The sequence below is a fragment of the Strix uralensis genome, chromosome 21 (assembly GCF_047716275.1).
Source record: "Strix uralensis isolate ZFMK-TIS-50842 chromosome 21, bStrUra1, whole genome shotgun sequence".
In the NCBI taxonomy this organism is placed as follows: Eukaryota; Metazoa; Chordata; class Aves; order Strigiformes; family Strigidae; genus Strix; species Strix uralensis.
The window spans coordinates 8,982,049-9,008,026 of record NC_133992.1 but is presented as its reverse complement, the minus strand read 5'-3'; the positions used below and the strand labels follow the sequence as shown (position 1 = coordinate 9,008,026).

At 47.4% G+C, this 25,978-nt stretch overlaps 1 protein-coding gene across 3 annotated transcripts in view; it reads left to right on the top strand.

Moving 5' to 3' along the window:
• VAV2 (vav guanine nucleotide exchange factor 2) overlaps nucleotides 1–25,978 on the top strand; it is a 149,411-nt gene that overhangs the window by 11,308 nt on the left and 112,125 nt on the right. For 2 of the 3 annotated variants that reach the window (XM_074891253.1, XM_074891251.1), the window contains exon 2: nucleotides 23,138–23,254. In XM_074891253.1, the coding sequence (XP_074747354.1) occupies nucleotides 23,138–23,254 (117 nt within the window). Of the gene's footprint in view, nucleotides 1–10,355; nucleotides 10,414–23,137; nucleotides 23,255–25,978 lie in introns of those variants that run through there. The other variant, XM_074891252.1, reaches the window with a different exon arrangement.

Sequence of the window (25,978 nt, the reverse complement as noted above, 5' to 3'; positions counted from 1 at the left end):
TGGTCTGCCTGCCCAGCTCTGAGCTCTCTCCAGAAGGGTGGATTTTTCCGTGTGAAGTTGCAGGACGTGAAATGCGAGTGTTGCGCTGAGGTTTCTTGTCTTGCCCCGTCCGTGCTGGACTAGTCTGTGCTGGGAGCTGATATTCCCCGGGAGGTATCCCTGCACCCCCTGCCCCTCCTTATCTCTCCTCATGACCATGATTCACCGAGCATCTCGCTGCGTAGGTCATCTTGTTTGTGAAACCAGCTGGCGATGTAGGAGAATATATTACTTCAGCGCAAATATTTTTATATAAAACGGGAATTTTTGATGGGCCTTCTAAAATAACTTAAAAAAAATCTAGGACCTTGTCAAATGTGGATCGTCCTGCCCTCTGTGTTACTGTGTTACAGTGATGAGGCTGGGTGCTGGATAGCATTGCAGATTTGTTATCTACCTTTAACCCTTTCTCGTGCATCAGTTGAGTTTTGGCTTCTCCACTGACCAGGGGTAGGGATGTTTTACGCTGATGGAATTTGGACATTTTCAAGGGGTTTCCCAGCTTTGATGGCTGCTGTTCCCCACCTGCTTTGCGTGGCATCTTTCTGCATGATGCAGTCAGCGTCTCCCTGATGAGAACTTCGTCTGAGATGCAACAAACTTGGTCAAATGTCCTGAGTTATCGGCAGCAAAACCTGTTCCTTGCAACACGGCTGGTGGCTGGGAGGCTGGTGAAGGAGGAGCGATGCAGGCGTGATAAAGCTGCCCTGGCTGGGAAAGGTGAGCGGGGCTCTGCAGAAGTTTTGCTCATCCCTTGCTGGAAGGCTTTGCAGCCTTGGCGTGTTCAGGTGCACGTCGCCAAGCTTTACCCGCATGGAGGAAGATTTAAACTTTTTTTCTTCAGGGTGACAAAGGTTAGAAGTAAATTTCCCTTGTATCGACATCTTGGTTATCTCAGGAAGGATAATGAGGAAGCTTTAATGAAACTACAGTATCTGCTTGAGAGTGGGTTTTTTTTTTTAGCCAGGTTGTCACAAGAAGCATTTCTAATTAGAGAGAGATTTAATTCCAGATTTTTGTCATCCCCCACCCCCCCTTCCCTCTTAATTATATTTGCTAACGTGTTTAACAGCTTTCCCTTCAGAAAAGAACAATTTATTCAAAGGTCATAAATAGATTCTGGCATTAATTACTCCAGGAGCCACACTGGGCTGCACTAGAGAAATCAACTCCGTGGGGAATGCTAAACCTTTTGCAGTTGGATTTATCTGTGGTTGAAATGACTTTGTTTGCACAGACACCCCCTCAAAAAAAAAAAAAAAGGTTATTGCCTTCACATTTGTGCCCAAGTTTTTAAAACCCGTGGGGATTTTGTAGCTAATTTAGCTCAATTTTTGGAACAAGCCTGTAATTCACATCTTCTCTCTTTGTTTTACAACATTTGGGGGTATTTTCATCAATTAGTTTTCGATCCCATCGTTGCTATTGATCATTCGGGGTGCTGCAGTGGAGAAGCAGCTGTCCCTTGCTGCAGGGAGAGCCTTGCTGACCATGCTGCTGCCAGGGACCACCGGCTGCCGAGGCAGGAGGAGGGGGCCGAGCCCTTCCCTTCAGTGCTAAACACCCCGCAACAAACCCTCAGCCTGGTGCCCAGATTAGGTTAATAGTTTTTGTAACCTCCAGATTTTGGAGCGGCTGTAACATCTGTTCCAAGTGATAATAAAGCAGTGCTGAGGGGGAATTAGCATACAGCTGCTGGGGTGGGTGAGAGTCTCTATAGAAAAAAAAAATGAATTTATTGATGGAAGATGAAGCCTCATTGCATTTTCATAGTTCCTGGTGATTTTGGCAGTGTGGGCAAAATCTGTTCCTTTGCAATGATGCTGTGATATGGGACTCTGATGTACATTTAAGACTCAAGTGTCCTTTGTTTTATCATTTCAGCCCTCACCCAAAGCCAAGAGTACTTCTGCCTGCTTTTGGTTCTTTTTGAACATTTCTCTGGCATGGTTAAATCTGTCAGATGAGTCCTATTGCCTGGGTGGAGCTGGGCTCAGTGCGTGGGGGTGAATATTTAATATCAGCTGGAAATAGCTCTGCTTTCCTGGATGGGGGATGCTCTGTTTGTGGGATCCAGAGCCAAAGCATTCACAGTGGCCTCTCGTGGTGTGGGGTGGCTTGGCCCTGGTTTTTTAGGCTGCCACCTCTGTGCAGGGCTGTGGTTTGGCTTGCACCTCTCTGCTGAGCTTGTTGGCAAGGTCCAGCTCAACAAACACCATTAAACCTGGGAGGGGAGAGCGAAGAGATTGGGTGGACCCACGAAGCAGGAGAGGAGCTCACCTGGCTGGAGATCGAGCAGATGTGCATTACTCTTGCTCTTCTCTCCCTACCTCTGTGCTGCTCGCAGCTACTTGAAATGCAGGGGGGTATTTCATGAAACAGCAGCTCTGTCATGGCTGGAGCAGATGCGGAGACAAAGAAGAGCGGCGGCGGATGCTCAGGGTGAAGCTGGGGGGGTGAGAGCCCTCCAGAGAGGGGTCCCTGGCATGACCGGTGGGTACATGGTACCCAAACTGGCTGCGACGCCTCGGCCCGTCCTGCCGAGCATCTGGGGGTTGTTAATAAAGGTGGTTTTGTTGTAACTTGGCTCTCACTGGGGTCATCAAGTGATGCAGGTCTGTGTTGGCACTGCTGGGGAGCGTTTGCCTGCGCTGGTTCCTCTCCATCCCTCGTCAGTCCCGGGGTTCAGGATCCTGCTCACCCGCTGTCTCTCCTGGACCAAGTGTCTGACCTGCAGCTTTGAGTTATCAGCAGGTATTGGCGGTGTTGTTAAGTATTTCTATGACTTTTCTTCCCTGGTGTTTTTCTGGAAGACCCAACTCCCGGAGTCCTGTGATGTAAGGATTTAATTTTTGCTGAAGGGATGACAGACAGACAGACAGGCGTGGAAGCAGTTGCTTTCAATACTTTGGGGAAATGCATCAAAACACAACTGAAGTGCTCTCAGAAGCCTCATAGACTTGAAAGCGAATTTTAAATACCCAAGTTTTAAAATTTATAAAGCAGAATGATTAGTGACGAATGAGTAGGTGATATTCTGAATTCCCCTTCTTTATAAAATAATAAAAAAACCAAAACCAACCCACGTTCAGCTTTGGGCTCCACCAACAAAAGCTGACTAAGTGAATAGTATTATTTTTTACATATGTGGAGAAAAATTATCTTAAGAAGGGTTAAACACTGGTTTAACTGGGTGTAAATAAAAAGAGTGAGAGCAAAACTTCAAGAGGTGTAAAGCAGCCTCATAATTCCATGGGGGCAGAGAGGAACTTGCCAAAGATGAGGCCGTGTATTTACATGGGTGTTAAACCTCCTGAGCCAGAGGGGAGGGAAGGACTTCTGCCCCGTAGCCACCAGGTTTTGAATGTTCTTGACCTGGGGATGAGAAGAAAAGTCGTGTTTCACTGGGCATTGCTCTCATGCAGATAATGTGGAAGGAGGAACTGCTCAAATCCCCTTCCTGGGTGCTGCTTTTTTTTTTTTTTTTTCCCCTATGATTTGGATGTTTTTTGAGAGATGGCTCTCCTAATAAGTGTCATGGTGTGAAGATCCTGTATAATAAAGATGAAGCATCAGGTAGTGTTATCGCTCCATAGAAACCCGTTATTCACCCGAGCAGGGCTGTTATTAGTCTGATCCTGGTAGTGCAGGAGCAGGAGGAGCTCTGACAGAGCACAGGAGGAGACTGGAGACACAAAGGGGTATTTAACTCGTCTTTGTGCTCAAGGTAACTGCTTGGTTTTGTCTTTGTCATGTTAGCAGCCAGGCTTTGTCATGTATTTTGAGTGCTGAAGAATAAATGTAGAACTTCTCCTCCCTCCGCCCACTTCATGTTTTACTTAAAAATTGGAAAAAATGCCTTTTGGTGACGGTTGGGCATCCTGCCCTGCAGCCCCGTATTGCGCAGGGGCGAGAGCAGAAAAACTCTTCCTGGCTCATTTTTGTGTTTGGGGTTTAGTGTTTTCAGTGTCCGTTAGGCTGGAGAGATATTTCAGATTCTCAGCTTCCCACCCTGTTCTCCTTGGCTCTCGGACATCCTGGCGGCCGTGCTCTGGGAGATCGCAGGGTAATGAGGACTGACGGAGCTGGAGCCGATGTGCAGCCTGGGGTTCGTGTCGCTGCTGCGCCTCTGAGCTCTCTCCCTTGGTGTTTTGGCATCATTATTCCTGTTGTTCTTTGGGAAAAACTTTTGCAGAACTTTTCTGTGGGTGGCTTACAAAAAAAAATAAATCTAACATGCAAGAATGAGGTGTTGCTAATACAATTCTGTGGGTTTAAAGTAACGTTAAAAAAAAAAAAGACAGTGCTCAGTTATTGCTGCAGGACTGAGTGCTGTGGGCTGCTCCCAGGCCCTGGTTCTGTAGGAAGCTCCTTTAGCAGTGCTCAAAAAAACCCCCCAGACAGTTAGATGATGTTAGTTGCATTACTTCTATTAACTCATGGACGCCCAGGTCCACGCTCCAGCTCTGCAAAGGCAGAGGCCCTAATCCTGGGCAGCAGATTATCCGGATACATGGGGAGTACAAAGCACTGAAATTCCGTTATAGCTGAGAAGAACCATGGAGCAGAGCGACTCGCTGCTCCTCCGCCTTTCTGATACTTGGGGGAGGTGGATGGGCTGTGATTTTGGTAATCAAGTATTTGTTTTCTTCAGAAAGGACCATATTGCTTAGTTTATAGTTATCCCTCCAGCTGAAGCCGTGCTTTCTGTGCGTGGCTGTGTGAAGGAAAAGGGACAGCAGCGTGTGTTCCTCCTCTCCTCCTCCTCCTGCCTCTGCTGAGCTCCAGGGGCTGATGGGCTCAGGCTTGGGTGGTGCTGGATCTCTCCACGCTCCAGCATGGTGCAATGCTTTGCTTCCCTTGGCCACAGACCATTGCACAAGGACAAGGCAGGACATGTGTCTGACTTGCTGGTGTTGTAAGGTTGACTGGGGGGAGGTTGGGACGCTTGGGATAAGTGCAAAAGCCCCAGTCTTGGGACATCCATCCTCTTCCAGCGACAGAAAGCCTGGGAGAGCTGAGCGGCATCCCCACTGCTGTGTCTGTTCCACAGCATCCCTTGGCTGGATGCTGACCCTTCTTCAGACTTTCCAGATGAGCTGGTTGAGTCCCTGACCTCATAGCCTAACAGAGGTGGCAGCTGGAGATGAGGTTCTGGCTGCTCAAAGAGAGCTGAGCTGGTTTTCTCAGCCTTTCAAAGGGTTTATGAGCAGATTTGGGGTTGGTTTGCTCTGTGGGGCACACTGACCTGGAGTGGAACCTTAGAGCTCCTTGTGGAGGAAACAGTCTCACCAAAGAATGAAGTGGTGCAAGGTAAAACCAGTAATTTACAGAAGCTGTGTGACTGTCCGTCCTGCTCAGTTTCTGGGGATGCTAACCAAAGAAAGCACCGCTGTTTTCTTGGGAGCTGGGGTTGTTCATGGCTAAACGTGAGCGATGCCGTTCTCAGCTCTCACGTCGCCATATCTGCATCGTGTGGGCTGTGGGCGATGGGGAAAGAGGATGTGATCCCAGCAGTTGTGTAACCATGAAGTCCTTCTCTACGGATACGGATGTGTGGTTGACCAGACTCTGTGGCTGAGTACGAAGCAGCCGAGAGCTTGTTCCTTGTGGTGAGGAGGAGAGACAAAAGTTCAAAAGTTGAGCGTCTGAGACCAGAAGCTCGATACCAAGAAACAGTCGAGATGGCTGGAAACCAAAACTGGAGCTGCAATTTCTTTTCAGATCATGGGTGGATTAGCATCCCATTTATTTGATGTTCCTTGGTTTATTCAAGGCAACATGAAGAAAGTTTCGTAGGTCTGAAGAAGTTTGTATTTGGGAGTGGAGGGTGACTAAAACCTCAATTAAATCTCTTTGATCCCTCCTGCCTAGCTGGGGAATAACGCATCAGAAGTGTGCGTGCATCCCTGGGTGCACAAGGCCAGGTACGCCAAGGGGGTCAGCTGTATGTAGGGTCTCAGTCTGTGCTCCTTAGCGGGTAGCACACAAATTGTTTGACTTGGTGATTTGGGGTGTGAGTGTGTGAATGTCTGGGGAGAGCCACCGTGGGCTGACTTGGGGTGGTCCACCTGTGCGTTTGGGTCAAGTTACAAAACCAAAGGTGGCCAGGCTTTGTTCTCTGCAAGGCTCTGTTACTCACCCGCCAGCAAGGGAGGCTGTGCAGTGCCTTGGCTTTCTTAGCCTCTCCGGGATGTGAGCCCCGGCCAGATGTCCGTCAGACGGATGTCGGTCACTCCTCGAGTCCTGGCGAGGGAACGCTGTTCACGGTGGAGTGTGGTCCAGAAAAAGCCTCGGCCTGCTTCTTGAATGCAACCAGAAGCGATGGGTCATGATGACTTTACGTGAAACGTTATTTATGCTCCCCTCCCTAAGAGGCACTCAGCAGCTGGAAAGCCTTTCCTCTGTGGAGCTTGAGGAAGCACTGTTCTGAATAAGAGCTTTTTGCATTGGAAGCTACACCTTAGAGAGGGATGTTTTATTTCCCTTGGTGTTTATGGCCCTGTAAAATACTACGTAGCCTTCATTTTTTTTCTTTGTATGGTCTCGATTGCATTATGCAGAGGAGCAATTTATTCCGAACAGCTCAGACTAATATGTGCCACAGCCATTTTCACAGGAGCCAGACCTGTCTTAACGTTTGCTGTATGACTTTTAAAAAGTATCATGCTGGCTTCTTAAACAAATGTTTTTAATAACTTCTGCTTTGGGCTGCAAAGAACTGAGTATACGTTAGTCTGACGAAAATCTGTGTGCTTGTTCTTGCACCTTCTGTGCTTAAAAATTCTCCATACGTTCTACAATGTGTATGTGTTGTTGGAGGCAGTTGCTAAGAGAAGGATTAATTTAAAGCAGAAGAAAGATCACTTTTCTCCGGTTATATGTGCAGCTGAAGTAGTAAAACTTAAATTGGGTGGCACTTAAGAAAATAGGACAGGGTTGCTGTGAAAAAAAGGGGAAATGAAGAGTCTGCATTTAACTGCATGTTGACACTGTCTTAATTGTCTCAATAAAGTAACTTTAATTTACAGATCAGCGAGTTTTTTTTTTAGGGCCACTGCCTATTGAGATGTATCGATCCTCTCCCATTAGAAGCTCTGAGTATTGTCCTTTCACGTCCAGATAATTTTCAACCCACTAAAGCAGAGTGGGTGGCTTTGGAAGGGGATTGAGTTGAACAGCTGAGCCGAGGAAGGAATCGGATGCTGCTTCCAGTTCCCCTCCTAACCCCTCCTGCTGAAATACGGCATTAATGGTCCAGCCCAACACGTCCCTGGGGCCTTATCTCTGTTCTCAAGTTGTACCAAATTAATTAGACCAGCACAGCAAAAGCAACGCAACCTTCCCTAACACTCCTTGCTCTGCAAATGCAATTACACTGTTATACAGAGTTTATTTCAGATATTCCAATTAGGAGAGTAAGCTTTGCTCATATATGCTGTCTGGTGTAACTGTTCATGTCTGGCTGGTAAATACATTGTTAAGTTCCTTTTCCAGGGGAAATGATTGTCCTAGGAAAATACCTGTGTTTGACTAGACCCAAGTCAGTGCAGAGATGGAGAGAGAAAAAGTCAGTTCCCAGAGACATAACTGGTCTTTCTTGTCTCCCAGTGAGAAATTCCAGTTTGGTTTTCTTGCTTAAGTGAGTGTAAATCAGGGATGACTGCAGAATCGCAGGAATGTTGATGTTTGTGATTACATATACATACTAAACTTTCTACTGAATAATTTAACAGAGCGTAATTTTAAAATAATCAAAAAACCACAAACCAACAACAAAATGGTGTTCTTCTGTATTTTTGGTAGACTAAAATATATCCCTGCTAGTGCATGTTTAGCCCCTGTTAGTCTGGCTCAGAAAGGAGGACTCGCCTTAAAAATACTAAGACGGAGCTAAAAACTATTCAGTCAAAACATAGAGGAGATGTTGGGAAGATTTCTAAAACCCTCTAGCCTCAGATGCCAGCTTTGAGTGCAGCCCTGTCGTGTTACTGTGATGGATAAACAAGTGTTACGAGCTGCAAAGAGCGTGATGTCGGTATTAGATTAGAGGGCCCTGTTGATCTTGTTATACTCCCCAAGTATTAATTTATATAAATATCCAAAGCCTTATTTCCTGTAATCTCGGGGATCTGTTCTCGGTGGTGGTTCTTACGAGCTGGGGATCTGACCTTTTTAAGCAGCTTTACAAATTAAGTAGCCAGTAGATTAATTTTCTGTGGCCTGTTTTCATCATGCAAAAGAGGGGCTGTTCTGAATTGCTGTAGGAGCTGCACCGTGGCAGTAAATTTTGCCTCTTGAGCTTGGGAAGGAGGGACAAATGTTCAAGGTAAGGTAAAATAGTCACATCCTCAGGGAGAGATTTAAAATAAATTGGGTCAGAAACGTAGCTCTCTTTTAATTTGGTTTAAGCCTCTCTCCGAAGTGAAGGCCATGGATGGGGAGGCACCCAAATCCAGAAAGGTTTGGGGTCTTGAGCTGTGACTGCCAAAGTCTGATGCTTGAAACTTTAGGCACTACTCAACTGCGGAAAGATGTCCTTAATTCACTGTGGCAACAAATCTTTTTACGCTTTGGGAAACTTTACAGTACAGTGTTAATTTTGGCCAGAGTCTCTCGTTAAATTCCACTTTGCAAAAATGACTTGAAATGGTGATTTTTTTTTTTTTTTTTTGTGGCATGTTTTCTTCCGGTAGCGTGAATTGGGATAATTGACAAGCTGTAAAACTAAAACAAAACAAAAGATGGCTTTCATGGCACTTGCCTTCTCCCTCCTTTCTTTGTCCCAGGAAATAGTCCAGATTCTGCTTTCCTGAAGCATGCATGTGCTGTTGTTTGTTTTGCTGGGTATCCACCTGGAAATCCCAAATGAAGCCTGCCCTGGTGCTCAGGAGACACTGAAATTAAGAAAAAAAAAAAAAAAAAAAAAAAAAACCAAACAACCAAAACCTGCTCTGTGTAATCTGCTGCAGGAGAGGGAGATGATCACAGAAGAAAGGCAGCTCTGGACTGCGGGCAAGGGGATTTTCTTATTTTGTTCTTAACATGAATCTGGTTAAGGAAGAGCCAATATCCCCTGTGACGGTTTGATTCTCCAGGAAATTGGAGGGAGGCTGAGGTCTAGTTTTAGTAACTCCTCCTCTGCTGGAGGAGACTTTCCCTGAGCTTGGCGGGTGAACTGCTCCGGGGAGCAGCCGGATCACTCTGCACGGCCTCAGAGCATCAGCCCCGGGTGGCTTCTGTACGATACCGAGCGAGCTCCAGGCGCGTGGGGACGTGTGCTGGGGTGTCCCCAGCCAGGGAAGGGGACAGCAGCTGCCATCTCCCACACCAATTTCTATCCACGTGTCCCAGGATCTCATCACTAATAAGTTCTGCTCGTTGCATGGGTCAATACATGGGTTAGAGAGGCTGTGGGTTCTCTGTGTGCTAATGCATTTAAGAGACCTGGGTGCATAGATACTTTGCAGCTTTTCCTTCTGTGCTGTGTCCACTGAATGTCTTTAGGTTTGTGGGTTTTTTTTTTCCAAAAAAGGCAAAAATATCAGCTTTACCCAGTGACTGGAATCTTACCGCGCTTTAGGGTAGATAAGAGCAGGTTGGTTTCAAACCTTCCACTCGCTCAATGAAAAGGGGAAAATGATACAGATGTGGTTGAGTGTCCCAAGACTCGGGGCAGTGGTTCATGAAGTATTTGAGCATCTGCCAGGCAGGGTTGAAGCAGGGTGGATAGAACAGCTGCCACGGACTGTTTCCCAGTGATACCGTGCTCCCATATTGCTGTTAGAGGATGGCCACTGCCTTGGGCACGCATGCCACATGGCGAGGCATGGTGTGCAGACCTACGTGTGGAGCTGATTAGGACAGGTCTGATCTGCAGTGGCTTGGAGCAGAGCATCTTTTCCAAAACTGGGGTTTCCTTTAGTTACAGTGCCAGGGCCAAGGAATGATGGCTTTTTCTTCTGCTTTTCACCTGGCTTTCGTTACAACGCTAGCATGATTTGGAATGATGCTTGATATTCTGTAGTAAGGAATTACACCCCTCTCTTCTCTCCAGAAGAGAGAAGAATGCTTAACTGAAATAATAAAGGTAAAATATAAGCTCTAATCTTAAAAAAAGCCCAAGCAAAACAATCGCCATCACAGTAACACCAATGGCCTCCCCATCCTTCCCTTGATCAAAGTTCATTCTGATTTTTATCTCATGCATACATTAAATATGATGGTTAACCTTCACATTTCCTGTCTCAACCTCCCAAGCTTTGTGATACTTACGGTTACTATTCAGTTAATTAATTTCCTTGCAGTGCTGAAAGGGAGAGGAACTGATACCCTGAATGCAAATCATAAAAGGCAGTACAAGTGTTTTAGATGGTAAGAAAAATGTGTGTTTATGTCTGTGTTCGCGGGTGGGTTTTCCTTTCCTGATACACAGAAATGGATTCAGAGCTATTATGGGAAAGCCAAGGAGGATTTTTGGGAGCTACTCTGAAGCCTACTGAAGTCTGTTGAAGACTCATGGGGGGCTTTTCCTTGATGCCTGGGAAGTTCTGAGTACCCAGTTGTGGTTTTGTCATTTGAAACTGTTTGACCTTTTCTGGTTTGGGGGGGTAGGGTGGCAGGAGTTATAGTGCAGGGGGTTTCATCCCAGCTAGTCTCCCTTCACCCTCACTTCCCCCTTGCATTTTAAAATAGGTGATTTGTTAGCTATTTTCTCCTGGGCACGGCCGATAGATGGGTGATGTGGGATAGCAGGGGCTCCTCCAGCCAGCGCGGCCCCTCTGTGCAGTGTCACATCAACAACTCCAGCCTTATCTGTCTGCTCCCTTCTTTCTTTATAGAAAGCAATCAGGTTGGACAAGCAAGGCTTGCTGTTGCTAAATCAGTGTTGACTGCTCCTGATTTACCATCTTGTCCTTGGGAAAGGGATCCCAAGAGGGGCATGATCCAGAGCAGAGGTGAGGCTCATCAGCCTGTAGTTCCCTGGGTCTCCCTTCTTGAAGATGGGCTTAATATGTGGTAAGCTGTACTATTAATGAATATCTTAATCAAAAACATGCAGGCCATTGCAGTGAGCATGAAGCTGGACGTGTCTTTTTCAATCTCATCTCATTTTGGTGATGACAGAGGCTTTGTGTAATCCAAGCCACTTGGGCTGGGATCAGTCTGGCATGTACCAACACTATCAAAAGTTCCCTCTCCTTGATGGGCGATGTTCTGCCTCTCATCTCGGGGGCATTATGGAAATTAATCTTTACAGGGAGCGTGCGCACGGAGCCCTGGTCTGCCTTGGCCGTCCTGCAGGCACAGATGCTCAGCGGAGAGCTCCAGGCGCTGATGTGTGTCTGCACGTGTGTCTGTCTACCCTTGGTCCCTGGATCCGAAACAGAAGCACTAAGGCAGTTAAGCTATAAAACCTTTTATTTTTCCTTCCATTAAGATTTTTTTAATAACCCGTTTACCCAGAGCAATTTTCTGTGCATTGCACACGTGTTAGAATCATTCTCTGTCGGCTGTCACCTTGCAGACAGTGGTACTCCCTACTCCTGCTTTTGCTGCTCTGTTTCAGCTTCATTTTCTGCAGAAGAAATTTGGAGCTAGAAAACTTGACGAGCCTCAATTAAACCATGGCTAAAAACAAAAGCCCTTCCTGTTCTCCCGCTCACGCTGTTCACATCCTTGGTTCTTCCCAGCACTGAAACGCAACAAAACATTTATTATTTAAAACCGAGGAGAGGAGGAAGCCCCAAGCGGCTCCTGGGGCCTCAGGGCTGCCTGTCCATTCTCCGTCCCCAAGGACAAGTAGCCTCCATACGCAGGCTGCCAGAGGCACCCCAGGCCCCTTCTCTCAGCTCTGGCAGCATCTGGTTCAGCTCCTGCTGCTGCCCGTAGCAGTAGATACGATGCTGGTCTCTTCCCGATGACCCAGGAGGCTCAGAAGAGCTGGTCTGCGGTGGGTTGCTCCCTCTGGCTTGCCAGCAAGGTCTGGCTTGTAGGTCCTGTAATACATGAGAGTTTTCCTTTGAAATTCCTCTTGCGTAAGAGGGTTTGTGGTGCAGGTCTGTCTTTCCTACCTCTTTCCACCTGCCTGCTCTTCCCACCTCCCCGTGTCGAGAGCTTGTGCGTGGAGGAGTGACGCATGGGTTGGCCAGCCCAGGAGCACCCTCCATGACCCCGTTTCTGTTGCTTTTGGGGGTGAAGAAGGCGCTGAGCTGCTCTGAGACTGCTCCGTCTCCACAGCGAGGAGCTGATGTCAGTGCAGAGCCCCAGCGTGCTGCCACGAGGCAGAGGAGCATTGAGAGACCTATTAAAAGCACATTGTGGGCTTAATCTTGCAAAATGCAGCTTGGTTTCATATGCTGGTCTGCATCAGTTATCTGTAATGTGAAAAGTAGTGTTCTGGTTTTAATTACTTCTTTAGGAAGAAGCTGGGGGATATCTTTCAGCATCATTACCTGGTGCCATTAAGCAGTTTTCTGAGTGTTTGTTGTCTGCTTCTAATAATGCCATCCTGGTCCCCAGTGTGACATTTAGGAACTGTTTTTCACTGAACCCGTTGTCAGCCGCTGGCCTGATTTTAGCAAGGCTTTGTGAGTAGACAGCAACTCGGGCAACAGTCCAGGAAAGTGTAACGCAGCCCAGGTGTAATGGTGTCAGGGTACGTGTCGGCAGCCGTCACCGTGAGCAGGCTGTCTCCATTTTCTGGGATGTGTAACTCTTCTGCCAGCACCGGCTACAGCTTCGGGTCCTTCAGTGCTGATCTGGCAGCTGAACTATCATCTCCAGATCTTTGTCTGGAGCACAGACAGAGTGCAGATCTCAAAATGATAGAAGCTTGCAATTGTTCTAGGCCGTTATTTCCTCCATTGCCAAATTAAAAGGTAAAAGCTGCGACCAATGCAGCATTATAAATGTTTTTCACGGCTGAGTTTTTGCTTTTCAGTGGTGCTTTCCCTCTGCATACTGCGCTGCTCCGGCTCGGTGGGATGAATGTATCGGGAGGTTCGTTTGTTCAGCGCTTCTGCTTCCTGGCAGGTAACCTGGCACTTCTTGCAGTGAGGAAAATAACACATTTAGTTGTAATTTCTGAGGCTTTCTGAAAGTGAAGTGAGTCTAATTGGAAGCGGGTCACCCTAAATCATGACTGTACGTAGAAAAATTGTGTATACCCGTGATGGATGAATGCAGGGACATACGTACAAGTTCGTGCCAGAAAAGTCTTTTGGATGTTGGAAGAGTGCCATTGATCTGATGGCAGAACTTCTGAAATGAGATTTCTTGGGATTTCTTAAAAAAGAAAAGCGTACGGTGTCAGCAGTGAGACTGGTGTGTGTCCTGAAATGAGGATGTGCCTCTGCCTGTGGCACGATCCGCTCAGGGACGGTCTGGAGGTATCAATGGGTATTTAAAATGGGCTCATATGGGACTCCTATAAAATTGATATAAACATGTTTAATTCAACATACGTATTTGGTTATTATTTAATAATAGTCTGTTTTGACAGTTTTGCGTAAATGAGATTGGAGTCAGCTATTGCAGGCACCTACCTCGGATCCCATCCCATGGTTCACTTCTGCCTCCAGAATCTCAGAGCTTGTCTCTCCGGTGTTTATACAGGGCAGCGTGGTTTTATAGAGACAAAACTTTAAGTTCTGTGAATTTCTTGAACTAGTCCAGGCTTGTAGGCTACTGCCTGGAGCTTCCTTTCTGGGGTCTGGCCTGAATACTTGATGTGACGAGACTTGATTTCCTGACTTGGCTGCTATTTACTCATCTTGGAGACGTACCGTAGCTGTTCTCATTGCTGTCCTGTCAGAAGTTCATCACGGTCTGATTCCCTGCGTCAGCCTGAAGAGCAGGAGAACAATGACTGCTTGGAAAGTTCTCTGTAAGCGTATCGTTACAGTGTAACACTATATAGGGTTACGCAATTACTAATTTTCTTTAACAGCAGCTGAATTCTGCGTTACAATTTGATTGTCATGGTTCAGGTCAAGTCCTGTCTTAAAGCTTTGGGTTGGCCAAAATGTTTTGAATTTTCTTTGCTGAAAACTCAGTGCGTGGGAAGGTATCTCATTTCTTGATCAGCTATAATCATAATTTCTTTTTTACATATCCCATCTTTTATGGTCATGTTTTATGAGTGATGAAGTGTGAGCCCCAGTGAGACAAACATGAGTTTAGGACTTCATGTCAGTAGTAAAAGCCAAAACATCTCTTTTTTTTTTTTTTTTTTTTTCTTTTTCATTCCCCCTTTCTTAACTGAGTTCCCCTGACAGAGCTGCATGTCTTCCAGCGAGAGGAGAAAAAGGCTGGATTTAATGAGTGTGGAAGGGGACTCTCCATTAAGGGTGCCAAACGTGGGCAGATTGAGCAATCCTTCCAAGCTTTATGTAGTCTCAGATCTTGTTCCTTACTTAAGCCAAGCCTGGATTTGGCAGTCTGCTAGTAAATATACCACAGAGACAGCCCAGATCTGGGATGGAGGAGTCGGAGGCTCTCACCCTGGATTGTGTGGGAAAGTCGAAAAGAAACCCCTTTGTTGTATTTGCCTGTGATACTGATGAGCTCAAAAGGTCCAGCTGGGTTTCTCCTCAAAAGCGTGGTGGTGATACCTGGTGATCTTCTCACACTTACCTGTAGCTCGGGCTGCAAACAGCCTCTGCTCCCTGCCCTGTCATCCCCTGTCCTGGCAGCCAGTCCCATGTGGCTCTGGGGCAGGCCAGGACCTGCAGAGAAAACTGCTGCTCTGCATTTATTTGTGTGTGGGTTTTGTTTTTTTTTAAATCTTGATGTATATGGCTATGGAGAGGGTGTCTGGAAGAGCAAGTGTGTGGTCTGGCTCTGTCTGCCAGGCCATTATGGTTTGGTCTTGTCCAAGGGATGTGGGGATGTCACACGGGTCTGTCCTGGGCATCGCCACAGCACTGCCAAGGGTGCGGCACACCGGCACTGTCCGGGCAGATCACTGGATCAGGAGAGCATCCAAGGAGGGATTTTCACATCAGGAGATGTTGATTTGGGTAACACAAGACCATCAGGGTTGTCTAGGGTAGTTAGGGATGTGTTGGTGTCCCACTACCCACTTGCCTTTCCTTCATATAGTTGGGAAGTCTGTATTCTCCATTCAGCTCCTGAAATGCATCACTGTTGGGGATGGGTAGCAAAGGAAAAGGGGATATTGCTTCTCATGTGTTCATTTTGTAACAGCAAGAAGACACATGGCTCAAAGCAGTGATGTCTTCCATACAGGGAAACCTGAAATTTCCTCTCTCAGAGGAGAGGGGTTGAAGACCAGGGCCTTCAGAGAGGGTTGTGCCCACTTGATCTTGCAAGAAGCTCTTGTTATTCCTGGGAATGCCTCTGCAGATCTCTTTCGTAGAGACATCCTAAAAGATAAATCTCTGAAGTACAATCAGCAGCCTGATGCGATGCAGGGAATTTGATTAGGGTTTTCTAAAACCTCAGTGGCAAGGTTTTTGGTTATGTAGACCTCAAACCCGTGGTTGGGGATTGGAGTGGTGCTGAACCTGTTGGACCTGCTGGATTTTGGATGTCTCTGGGCTGTCCAGACCTTAGGTGTGTGAGCAGAGAATTTCAGACCCCATAAGCATCTCTGATAAAACACTCCGAGGCATTGCAATTAAAGCCCTTACCTTAACGAATCCTGCTCTCTCAGCAGAGCCCCATGTTTGCAGACCTGGGAGGGCTCCACAAAGCAGGGAAGTACTGTCATCAGCTGCAGCTCCGCCGTTTTCTTTGGGAAGTTGCAGCTTCCTTCCGCTCATTTAAAGCCCCTGCGTGCCGCTGGGTGACCCTCCGACAGCGGGACGGATGGACAGAGGCCGAGCGACTGCGCTCTGCCGAGCCAAGCGCTCCCCACGCGATGCGGGGTCTGCTGGCTCCTTGCATGGGCTTTAACGAACCTCTCCTGCCGTGCCGCCGGGGAGGGCTCAGCCCGTGGTTTTAAGCTTCAGGGAGGTCATCGCTGCTGTTGGGAGTTTGCCTCGGAGGATACAAGCGTCTGGACTTGCCTGTGATTTCTTTTCCCTCCTCTAAACTGGGGGATGTTACTCGATCCTTGATCCCTCCTTCAGCTCTGCATTATCGTCTTGGACTCATCAGCCGTCTGATGGGGGTTTTATCCACATTTCTGGACTTTTATTTTTTTCTTTTCCATTTCTTTCTCTGAAGGAGCATATGTAACGGAGGAAACGAGCCTGGCCGTCCTTGGGGGGAGTTCAGGTGTCAGCAAAACTTTCCTAGGATAAAATAGGCCGAGCTCCCACAGCGCTAGGCTTGGCCTGTGCAGCGCTGCTTGGCAAGGTGACAGCAGCCCTGGGGGGGCACGATGCTGCTGCCCTCACACAGGCTCCTTCTGCAGAGAAAGCACAGACACAGTTGTATTCTATACATCTTCAGTCTATACTTCAGTATGTCACTGGATGTTTTTGCATCCCTGACCAGTTGGATTAATCATGTGACCCTGTGCTCTGTCTCTTGCTCTTCCCACCTCCTCTTAACGTCTGCCACCTCGGAGGTGTTTGCCTCCAGTCCTCGCCTTGTTTCAGTAGTTCATGTCTTGTGTGAAATCCAGGAACTCTGGTTAATGTTTGTGCCTGCTCTGACTTGAGCGTTGCTGAGAGCCATTCCTCTGCCTCGGGCTGAGGCTTGTGACTTCAGTGTATTTAGTAGGTTACTCTAGAGCCTGTCCTTGGTTTTTTTGTTTTTTTGTTTTTTTTTAAATTGTTTTTACAATTTTATGTGTATTCCAGCTTCCAGTTCATGAGCTTAATATTGTTATCTGAGAAACCTCTTCCTTTTGAGAGCCTGTACGTCATGATGGGAAGTTCCTGTAGGGTAACTGGGAGCTCTTTGCTTGACCCATGTGAGAGCGATGATGAGCAAAGGTGTGAGGATGAGCAGGATCAGAGTGGGGCTCGGCAGACTGTCTGCTTGCTGCCAGACAGCCTCCCAGCAGTGCTGCCTTGCTCCCTGTTGTGCTGCTGCTGGCCAAGGGAGAAGCTCCTGGCGAGCTTGTGTGGGAGATTTGCCGCCTCTCTCAGCTCTGGCTGATGCTTCTCGCTGGGAAGGACCTTTGCTTGCTGCAGGCTTGATTTCCCCCGGTCCTCCCAGTGATGAGTGAAGGGTGTTTGCTAGAAGAAATGGTTGCTCTCCTTCAGGTACTCTCCTAGGGCTAATCCTTGCATGTGGGTGGATGTGAGTAGAAGGAGAAGCTGTGGGGAGGTCAGCACTCATCAGCATTTCGGGCTCATTAATCAGTCTCGCTAAGTGGAATTTGCCCAGCCCGTGAGCACTCTGCGGTAGGAATGTCTGAAATGGGGGGGAAATAATAGCACTAAATTGTTTGAGAAATAATTTCATTCTCCACTTCTCAATAGATAAATCTGCTGTCCAACAACCTGAAATTTAATCTGTCCATCTAAAGTAATTGATGAGCTGCGACTTGAATCCAAATGGGAAGGGAAATTTTCTGCAGAGATGTTTTGTGTCGTTTCTGCGGCTGCTCCTTCCCACCAGAGACAATGGGGCAAAGCATGAGAAGGAACAAAGCCACGGAAGATTCGGTGCTGCTGGTGGAGGGTGATAGAAGCTCCATTTGTGCATTTGAGTCTTATTACTGCTCCCAAAACTCCTGGTAACGCCTTGATGGGGAGGCAAGCTAGACTGGGCAGAGCCATTGGGAGAGATTAGATAAAGGCTGTGATTTGTGCAGTTTTAAATGCAGAGTTATGTTGGCTGCAGCCCCGTGGTTCCTGCTGGGTACTTGGATGCTTTTGGACTTTCTCTCTGCTCTTGACTTTAGAGCAATCAAGGGGAGTTTTGAAGCCCCTTTGCGGTGTTAGAGTAGCGCAGGGGAACTCAGCGTGACTCGGAGCTGCATCCTTTGGCTTGCTTTGAGAGGTTTGTGCCACAGGATACCCATTTCCCCATTGATCGTTGCAAACGATGTGTTTTCTCAATGAGAGACCCTCCCTTCCCCGTTTGCTGTGATAAGCAGATACTCGCAGCTCCCTGTTGGGGACTTACTTTTCGCCTGGTGCTTTTGAGCCGTGCCGGCAGCGAGATAAGAGGAAATCTGACATCACGGTCAGGAAGCGCTAAAGAAAGTTCCTTTCGTCATTCGTCAGTGGGTTATCTCAAACGGCAAAGCTGCAGCATTCCTTGCATGCTGCAGGACCCATTTCAAGCCCATGGCTTTGGCCACGGCTCAGCACGTGGCTGCGTGCCCAGCCGCCCAGGGCTATTGTGTGCGGCCCCGCTCCTCCCCGGAGCGCTAACCCCAGCCGCCGGCAGCCGCTGCCTCTCCAAAAGGCCCTTTCTGAAAAGCCGTGAGCGGTTGCATGATCCTGCCCTGCTAGACAAAACCATCTACCTAATTTCTGCCCTTTTCTTACATTTTATCACATTATTAAATGTGTCTTGGAGACTCCCAAGCCTTGCACCTCCCTCCCTTGTGCCATCCCAAATGCAAGGACTAGGGACTGCTCTGGTGCTCACGTGAACGTCCTCCAAATCCCACCTTGGGCGGTTTGGTTGTTGAGCAAATGCTGTTGCATTCACCGGCTTTTTTCCTGCCTCTTTGCCATCTCCCTTTAGCGGCTCTGGTGGGAGGCAGGAACACACGTGCCTTTCCAGCCTGCGATCATTTCTGCTGAGGTTGGGGGACAGTTTCCAACCCTCACCCCAACGTGCTTGAGTAGTTGGATCTTTTCTGACGAATTTGCATCAGAAATGGCTGCTGTCTAGTCAGCGCAGGTGCCACGGGTACCCAGTCATATGGGGACCACAGGGAGGGGCGGTGGTAACTAAAACGGGGTGTGAGGAGGAGCGTGGTGCTGAGCTGCTGTGCACCCTCCCGCAGGCTCCCCTCCCACCCCCACAGCTGTAGTTTCCACTGCAGAAACATCCGACCTGCCCTTCCCGCCTGGGGTGTGGGAGCAGAGCTTCGGGGTGGCTGGACACGTCCCCACTAAGCTCCCAGTGCCCCTGTGCAGAATAGAGTTATCCCAAGTACCAAACTGTCCCTTTCTTCATCTCCACCAAAAGCTTCTCCAACGCATTTATAAGTTTGCAGGACAAGTTTCTGAGTTGCACTGAAAACTTGGCAGCAACACCCTTTCTATGCGGAGTGATCATCCAAGGAGTCTCTAAACCTACTGAATTCAATAAAACAAATTATACCATGAAAACCCGCTTTAAATAAATATCCCAGAATCTACCGAGGAGTTTCCAGTGTGTCTCAAGTGCTGGGGGCCACTCGCTGCCCTGCGTGCACGAGGGTGGCTGTGGTCCTGCCGAAATTGCAGCTGCCTCTTTGCAAAGCGAGTTCCTGTCGAGCTGGGGCAGGACGGGTGGTGGCTGAGAGCAGTTTATTCACTTTAAGGCATTGCAGAGTGTTTAAAAATAAGCAAAGCTGGTCTGAAACTTGAGTGCAGGTGGCGGGGCCTTTCTGCTGTGACGGTGGCAGGGGCCGGGCTGTCGCTGCTGCCTCTCTGTAGTGCTGGTTCCTTGCAAACCTCAGAGGATCAGGCCAGAGCTGACCACAGACTTTTCTCGTCTATCGGCAGGCTTTGCGCTATTTTGTTTTACTGGATGAGTTTCTTGGTCCCTGTGGTACAGTCCATCCCTGTGCCCATCGCCCCTTTGTGCTGGCTTTAATAACTTCCCTCTCCGAAGTCCCTTGGTTGGGCTTTGCAGTGCCCAAAGCTCTGCCCACGCCGAGGACTTGTGCTGGGGCTGCTCTCGGAGCCCAGGAGATGCTGCTATCTGCAGAAGTTGCCGTGGTCTCTGGGGTTTATTTCCAGAACTGAGCATCCTGGTTGCTGGTGGTGTCTATCCCCAGAAGCGATGGCTGGTGGGTGCCAAGGCTGTTTTGGGTGCAGGGGAAGGTGATGGCAGGACTCGGGATGTGCCATGCTTGGGCCCCCGCTGGCCCCTGCACCAAAGGAGATGGCAGGACCCTGCTTCAGCGCTGGTGTCGCTCGAAGTGTATAAATGACAGCATTGATTTTGGGCCTGGCAGGTGGTGAATGAGCCCCATGGAGAGCATTGATTTCTCTCTCTCTTTTTCCTGTGGAGTGTTTACTTGTCCAAAGGTGTGATTGACTGGTAAATAAAATGGCCTCGGCACAGCTCATATGCAATTGTAGCTAATTTTAACATGTGGCCATTGAGTAACACTATTAAGCCAACAATTCATGATCTTCCATCAACAGCAAACCAACCTCGAAACAGCTGTGAGCAAAAGCGCAAGAAGATATTTTTGCAGATTGGTGAGAGACACATAGTGCAGGAGCAAACTGTGCCACTAACACCCACACGTGGGTTGTACCCACCCTGACCTCTTGTGCGTGAAGAGTGGGGCTAACACCTACCGTGTTGTCGTCCCTAGCGGTGGCTTTTCTTGCAGGTAATGTGGTGGCCTCGCTGGTGGAGCGGGGCCATGGTGCTGCTGCCTTGGTTTACGGTGGTTTACATCAGGCCTTTTCAGCAACTCTTTAAATAGATTATTGGCTTCTTCCTTGATATCATCTGCCTGCACTCGGCGACTGGCTGGCTGCGTGGTGGCCGTGCCTGGTGGCTTTTTGCAGACATCACCTGGGGCTGTGGGAAGGGCAGCGGCACTGCTGCGGGGGCTTTGTGCTCATTTAGTGGCTGGTGGCGAGATGGCTTCCAGATTTGAATTGGATCAGCAGAGTCAGCTGGATGCAGGTGATGTTGAACAGCGTGGTTGGCCTTGTCCTTTCTCACCGGGGCCAAGCTGAGATGGGGATAGAAAGGCTGTCAGGACGAGGAATTCGTTTGCTTGGACGTGTGATCCCTCTGCAATCCTCCAGAAACAAGGTAGTGTGAGCTTTGAGCTTTTCAGGAATTCGGACCACAAATGCACCGTGCAGAGGGTCCAGGTTTTCACACCTCTTGGGTGTCTTGTGCTTGGCTGAACGTCGGCGCTAAGAAAGTCTTTTCCTGAGCACTTCAGCCTTCGTTGTTGCCCCGGCCTTGAGCTGAGCGGGAGGTGGGGAGGGAATGCTACAGAAAGGCAGGGCAGTTCTGCGGGGAAAGCTTGCATCTTGCTGTGTCTAATTATGGCTATAACCTGTGTCATTAACTTTCAAAACTGGAGGCTTAAAAGGATTTACAATAGACACGTGCTAGAAATTTGAAATCAATGAGACTGCAGTGCAACAGAAAAAACACCCCAGCTGCAATCAGCCACTTTGCCCAGGGTGTAAATTCTTGCAGAGACCCAGAAGATAAAGTTAGGAAATAACCTGTATTGGTGAGAGAGGTCGTAAAGCAATTCTAAAAAAAACCCCTCTCAGTCTAGACGGATTATATTTACTGCAGTGTTTATGTGAGATAGAGGAATGCCCTAGAAAAACAGAATTGTTTTCAATTTCTGCCTCTGGCACTTGCTTGTCTAATGAGAAGGCTCTGATGTGATGGGAATGTCCTGGGCTGGGGGAGCTCTGCTGTCGCTCAGCAGCTCCATGGAGAGGGGGCTGGAATGGGGGAGAAGGGTAAAAAGGTTATTTCTTTCTTTGTGTAGGTGAAACAGCCTGTTGTTAATGAGGTGGTTTTGCTAATCCATCACCACAAACCTCACGTATAATCCCAAATGCAGTGATAACAACAAGCTGCATCGCGGTCGTGTCTGTGGAGATACAAAGGCCCCAAAGACTCTGCTTTGCTTCTTTTTAATTAAAAGAAAATTAAGCTATTTTATTTTGCTTTAAATTCTTGGTGAAGTTTGCAAGCAGTGTTTTTGCGTGGTGTTGCTTTGATGACAATTTGGGGAGCAGACATAGTTCCACGTGACAAAACCGCGCTGACCAAACCCACCCCGAGGCAGCGTGCATCTTGTGCCTGTTTATCATGTGGGGATGATTCACCCCTTTAATGGGTTGATTTCCTTAGAATTCTAACATGTTTGCTACATTTTTGTGAGGAATTTGCTGAAAAAAAGAAGAGTTGTTTACAGCAATAAATTGAAGGTATTTTGTGGAATAGCATGAGGATGCAGAAAGAAGTGAAATTAATTGACTTGCTCAGCAGAGTCACTCCATCCTGTTGAAGGCCGTAATAGGTGATGCAGCCACAAAAACAAAGCAGATTTTTATTCTTCTCACTTTAGCCCTTGTGCTGCCAAGCGTCACCATTGGAGCAAGACCATCTGAAGTCCCCAGACTTCAAAATCCCCAACGCTTGCAAACAAATGACCAATTACTGCTACAGTCAAAGACAGGATTTTCTTAAAAGAGAAACATAATGTTGCTTTGCCAGTTGAGCTATCTGAATAACCGAGGGTGGTCCCCAGAGGGGTGGGATTTCTGCCTCTTCAAATGGGCTAAGACTAGAGATGAGCAAAGCTTTGTGGAAACAGTCCCAGGGATTGCCCTGGTCTTGGGAACAGGTTCTGAGCTGGGTCGAGAGCAGCTGGAAACGGGCTGTACGTGGCTGGCTGATGTTTCGTGGGTCTGTTAGCGTTCGTGGTGCCTGCAGCATCTGGGAGGTGCGAGGGTAAGGGAGCAAATCTTACTTGAATATGTTGTCAGTTGCTTCGGACCCCAAAGCAAAAAAAACCTCTAATTTTCACTGTCCCAACCTTTTGTGTGTGTGCGTGAATGTGTACAGATGTACAGCAGTATGTACCGTAAGCACAGTAACGTGTCACTTCTGTAGGGAACCAAATGGGATCATGCTGGAAATGGTTAAAAGTTCAACACTGGGCTTCTGTAGAACATCAGCTGTAATTTATATTTGGCTTTGACCTTGAAAGGGAAATGTCCTGGCTTGAGTTTTCCAGCCCTTCTGCAATGTTACCTTATGTGAAACTTGTTTTTCAAAAGGGCGTTTGTTTCTGGTGCGCAGCTGAGAACACAGGAGTCCTCACAGGGCACCAGGAGTCTGACATCTTCAGTAACAACAAATAAACTAATTCGTGGCTTTTCAGTGCAAGTTTCTAAGTCCCTGTTAACTTGTCTCGCATGTGAATTTAACTCAGTAAATCTCAGTTAAAATTTGTGCCTGTCTTGCTCACTTTTCCCTCCCTTTCTTTTTTTGTTTCCCCCAGTTTCTCTGTTTGAAGAACATCCGAACCTTCCTAAAAGTGTGTCACGACAAATTTGGGTTAAGAAACAGCGATCTGTTTGATCCCTTTGACCTCTTTGATGTACGGGATTTTGGAAAGGTAAGAGTTACTCCCCAGCTCCTGGGAAGTGATGGTTCTGGCACTGCTGGCACCAGGGCGGTTCTCTGGATTTGTGCTGCAGGTTTTGGATGAAAATATGAAGGGTTTGTGGTTTTCTGAGCAGCTTTTGCACCCTTAACCCATGTGCTGGGCACCTCTCCCCCTGTTCTTGTGGTAGCCTGCGTATGTAGGGGTTGATTCTGCTGTGTCTTTAGTGAAGGGAGATCAAGCCTTCAAGTTTTCTTCTTTAGAGTATAAGACCTCTGGGATCAGTCTCTAAATTACATAAAAAATATATTTTGGGGGGGGGAATCAAAATATCTATGCGTTCCTCTCAGCCATTCCTAGGTGCAGGCTGTGTTTGTGCGGTCTGTCACCTAGATGGGAGAGGAGAGAGTGTGTTTTTGTGTTTTGCTGTAATTGATGGGTGACACCAAATGCTGACTGAGACCCAGCTGCGAGGGAGGAAAATCCTACCTGATTTTGACAAGTGGCTGTTGCTCTGATACCCTGGCTTTTGACGTGAACAGCATCAGGGCTGTGCTGTTACTCTGATGGATACCGGGCTCGGGGAAGCTATTACACAGGACAATTGCTATATTCTTCAATGGAAAAGGTGTTAAAAGATTTATTAAAGCTCCCTATTGTTTTACCTTTTTCGTGCTACCAGACATAAGCTGCTGGAAGGCATCTTCTCTTCTGATTATCCAAAGAGTAGATTTTCACTGCTGATGGGGATATATTATTTGATATTTATTGCCTAATTTATTTCTGGACCATTATCTGGAATGTGCAATTGCAGGGGCTTGTTTTATGAATTTTTTGATTTATGAAATACAAGAAGGCTTTTGTTGTTCTGGGAATATGAATGCACAGAAGGAACCTTTTGGGCTGGGGAAGGAACCGCTGCTAATTAAAAATGCTGCTTTATCATCACATTGTCTCTTGCTCTGTGCTGTTTCAAATTGCCGAAGACGCCTTTTAATAGAGTCTGGCGTTAAACACTGCTGGAACATGTCAGCTGAACACAGTTTGGTTTCCTTTTTGGTCTGGTTAGGGAACAGCTATTCCCTCCTCCTGTTCACTTTTTGCAGGGACATTTGGGTTTGTGACTTGGAAGGGGAGATGATTTGTCATTCCCTCTTACCTCATAATAATTTATTTTTTTAGTAGACTTTGGAAAGAAACTTGTTATAAGCTTCCAAGAAATCCAATTGTACTTTATTGCCTGGATCTTGCTTATTTTCATGTGCATCATCATCCTCAAACAACCTTATAAGATGTGGGAGACATAAATTCTGTATACAAAAACCTCACTGATCTTTTCCCAATGCAGTTGTTTTATCAGTTTGGTGGAGGTATCAGCTGTTCAGGTCTGCACCACCCTAAATCCCTCTGGAAGGCTGTCAAAACATCCCCATTGTCTTTGCCACCTTTCATTCCCACATTATCCTCAGATCTGTGTTCAACAGTGGCAAAGCAAATAAACAGGGAAAAATCTGCTGTTGACCAAAGCGCCCTTCCGTTTTGAGTCAGAGTGAGAGCAAAAGGCGCCTCTAATGCACATTTCCACTGGCCAAACAGACTTCACACACAAAAAATTCTTCCTGCAGCTATTCATTCCTTAGATCAATAGTGGTTTTTGGTTACAAGACACTTTACGCTGTGTAGGAGACTTTTCTGAACAGAGCACGGTAACAGTTGACCATTTAATTGCATAGAAACCTTGGTGGAGTGGTGTTGGGTGTTTCCTTTCTGATGCCACTTAAGTAGTTATTTCTCTCCTCCAAACCAGAATGCGGGTGAGACAGCAATTACTGGTAACATTTAGGTTTGCTGTAGTGTAATTACCAAGTAGAAAGGCACGGGCTTGCGTTTATGTGGTGCCAACATACATGTAAAGGGCTTGTCGTTAGGAATCTGTAGGGTCCTTCAGGGTTTCTTAGTGTAAGAAAAACAGTAGTGCTTTAGAAGAGGAAGAAAAACCAGATCCCTCGGGCTTGTCTTGACCAGTTGGTATTCTGAGAGAGGTTTCCATAGCTCCCTTTGGCGTCTGAGCCAGGGCTTCGGCAAGGAGGAGCTGCTGTAGGATCAGTGGAGCCTCCTCCGAAGGAGCGAGTGTGGTTGGGGGCTGCTCAAGTCCAGGAACGTGTGTTTTTATCCCTGGTTTTGCTACTTCCTTGAGTTTTAAGCTTGGGAAGTCACTTCGTCCTTACTGTCACTGGGATAACAGCTGGTGAAATGGGATCGTGAACCATGTGGGCTTCTCTGGCCGAAATCCCTGTGGAGCTGAAAAGCTCCATCTCTGCCTTCGTGGGATGTTGGGTAATTGGCAAGCGCAGGCTTTTGCCAGATAGATGCGTCATGTTTCTTGTAATCTCGGTTGCAGTGTTTCCCAGTTACCCAAGGGAGTTGAAGGGGCAGTTTAAATTGCACACAGCCATTTTTTTTCCCAATGTCCAGTTGTTAAGCAGTCCCGCAGTGACAAGCGACATGCTGCGTTTCATGACAGAGATTTCCCAAAGTGACCTGAGGTGCTGACCTGCATTTCTAGCTGTGCCCCTTTAAGTCACCTTAAAAGAATATATTGTTTTCTACAAGTTGGCTTTCAATTTTGTTTTGTTTAAATCTTAACCCTCTAAAAATGGCTTAAAAGCTATCCATTTGCAGAAGTGCTTCGCTGACTGTGTCCGCCGCAGGACGCAGAAGCAGCGCAGTGTGCAG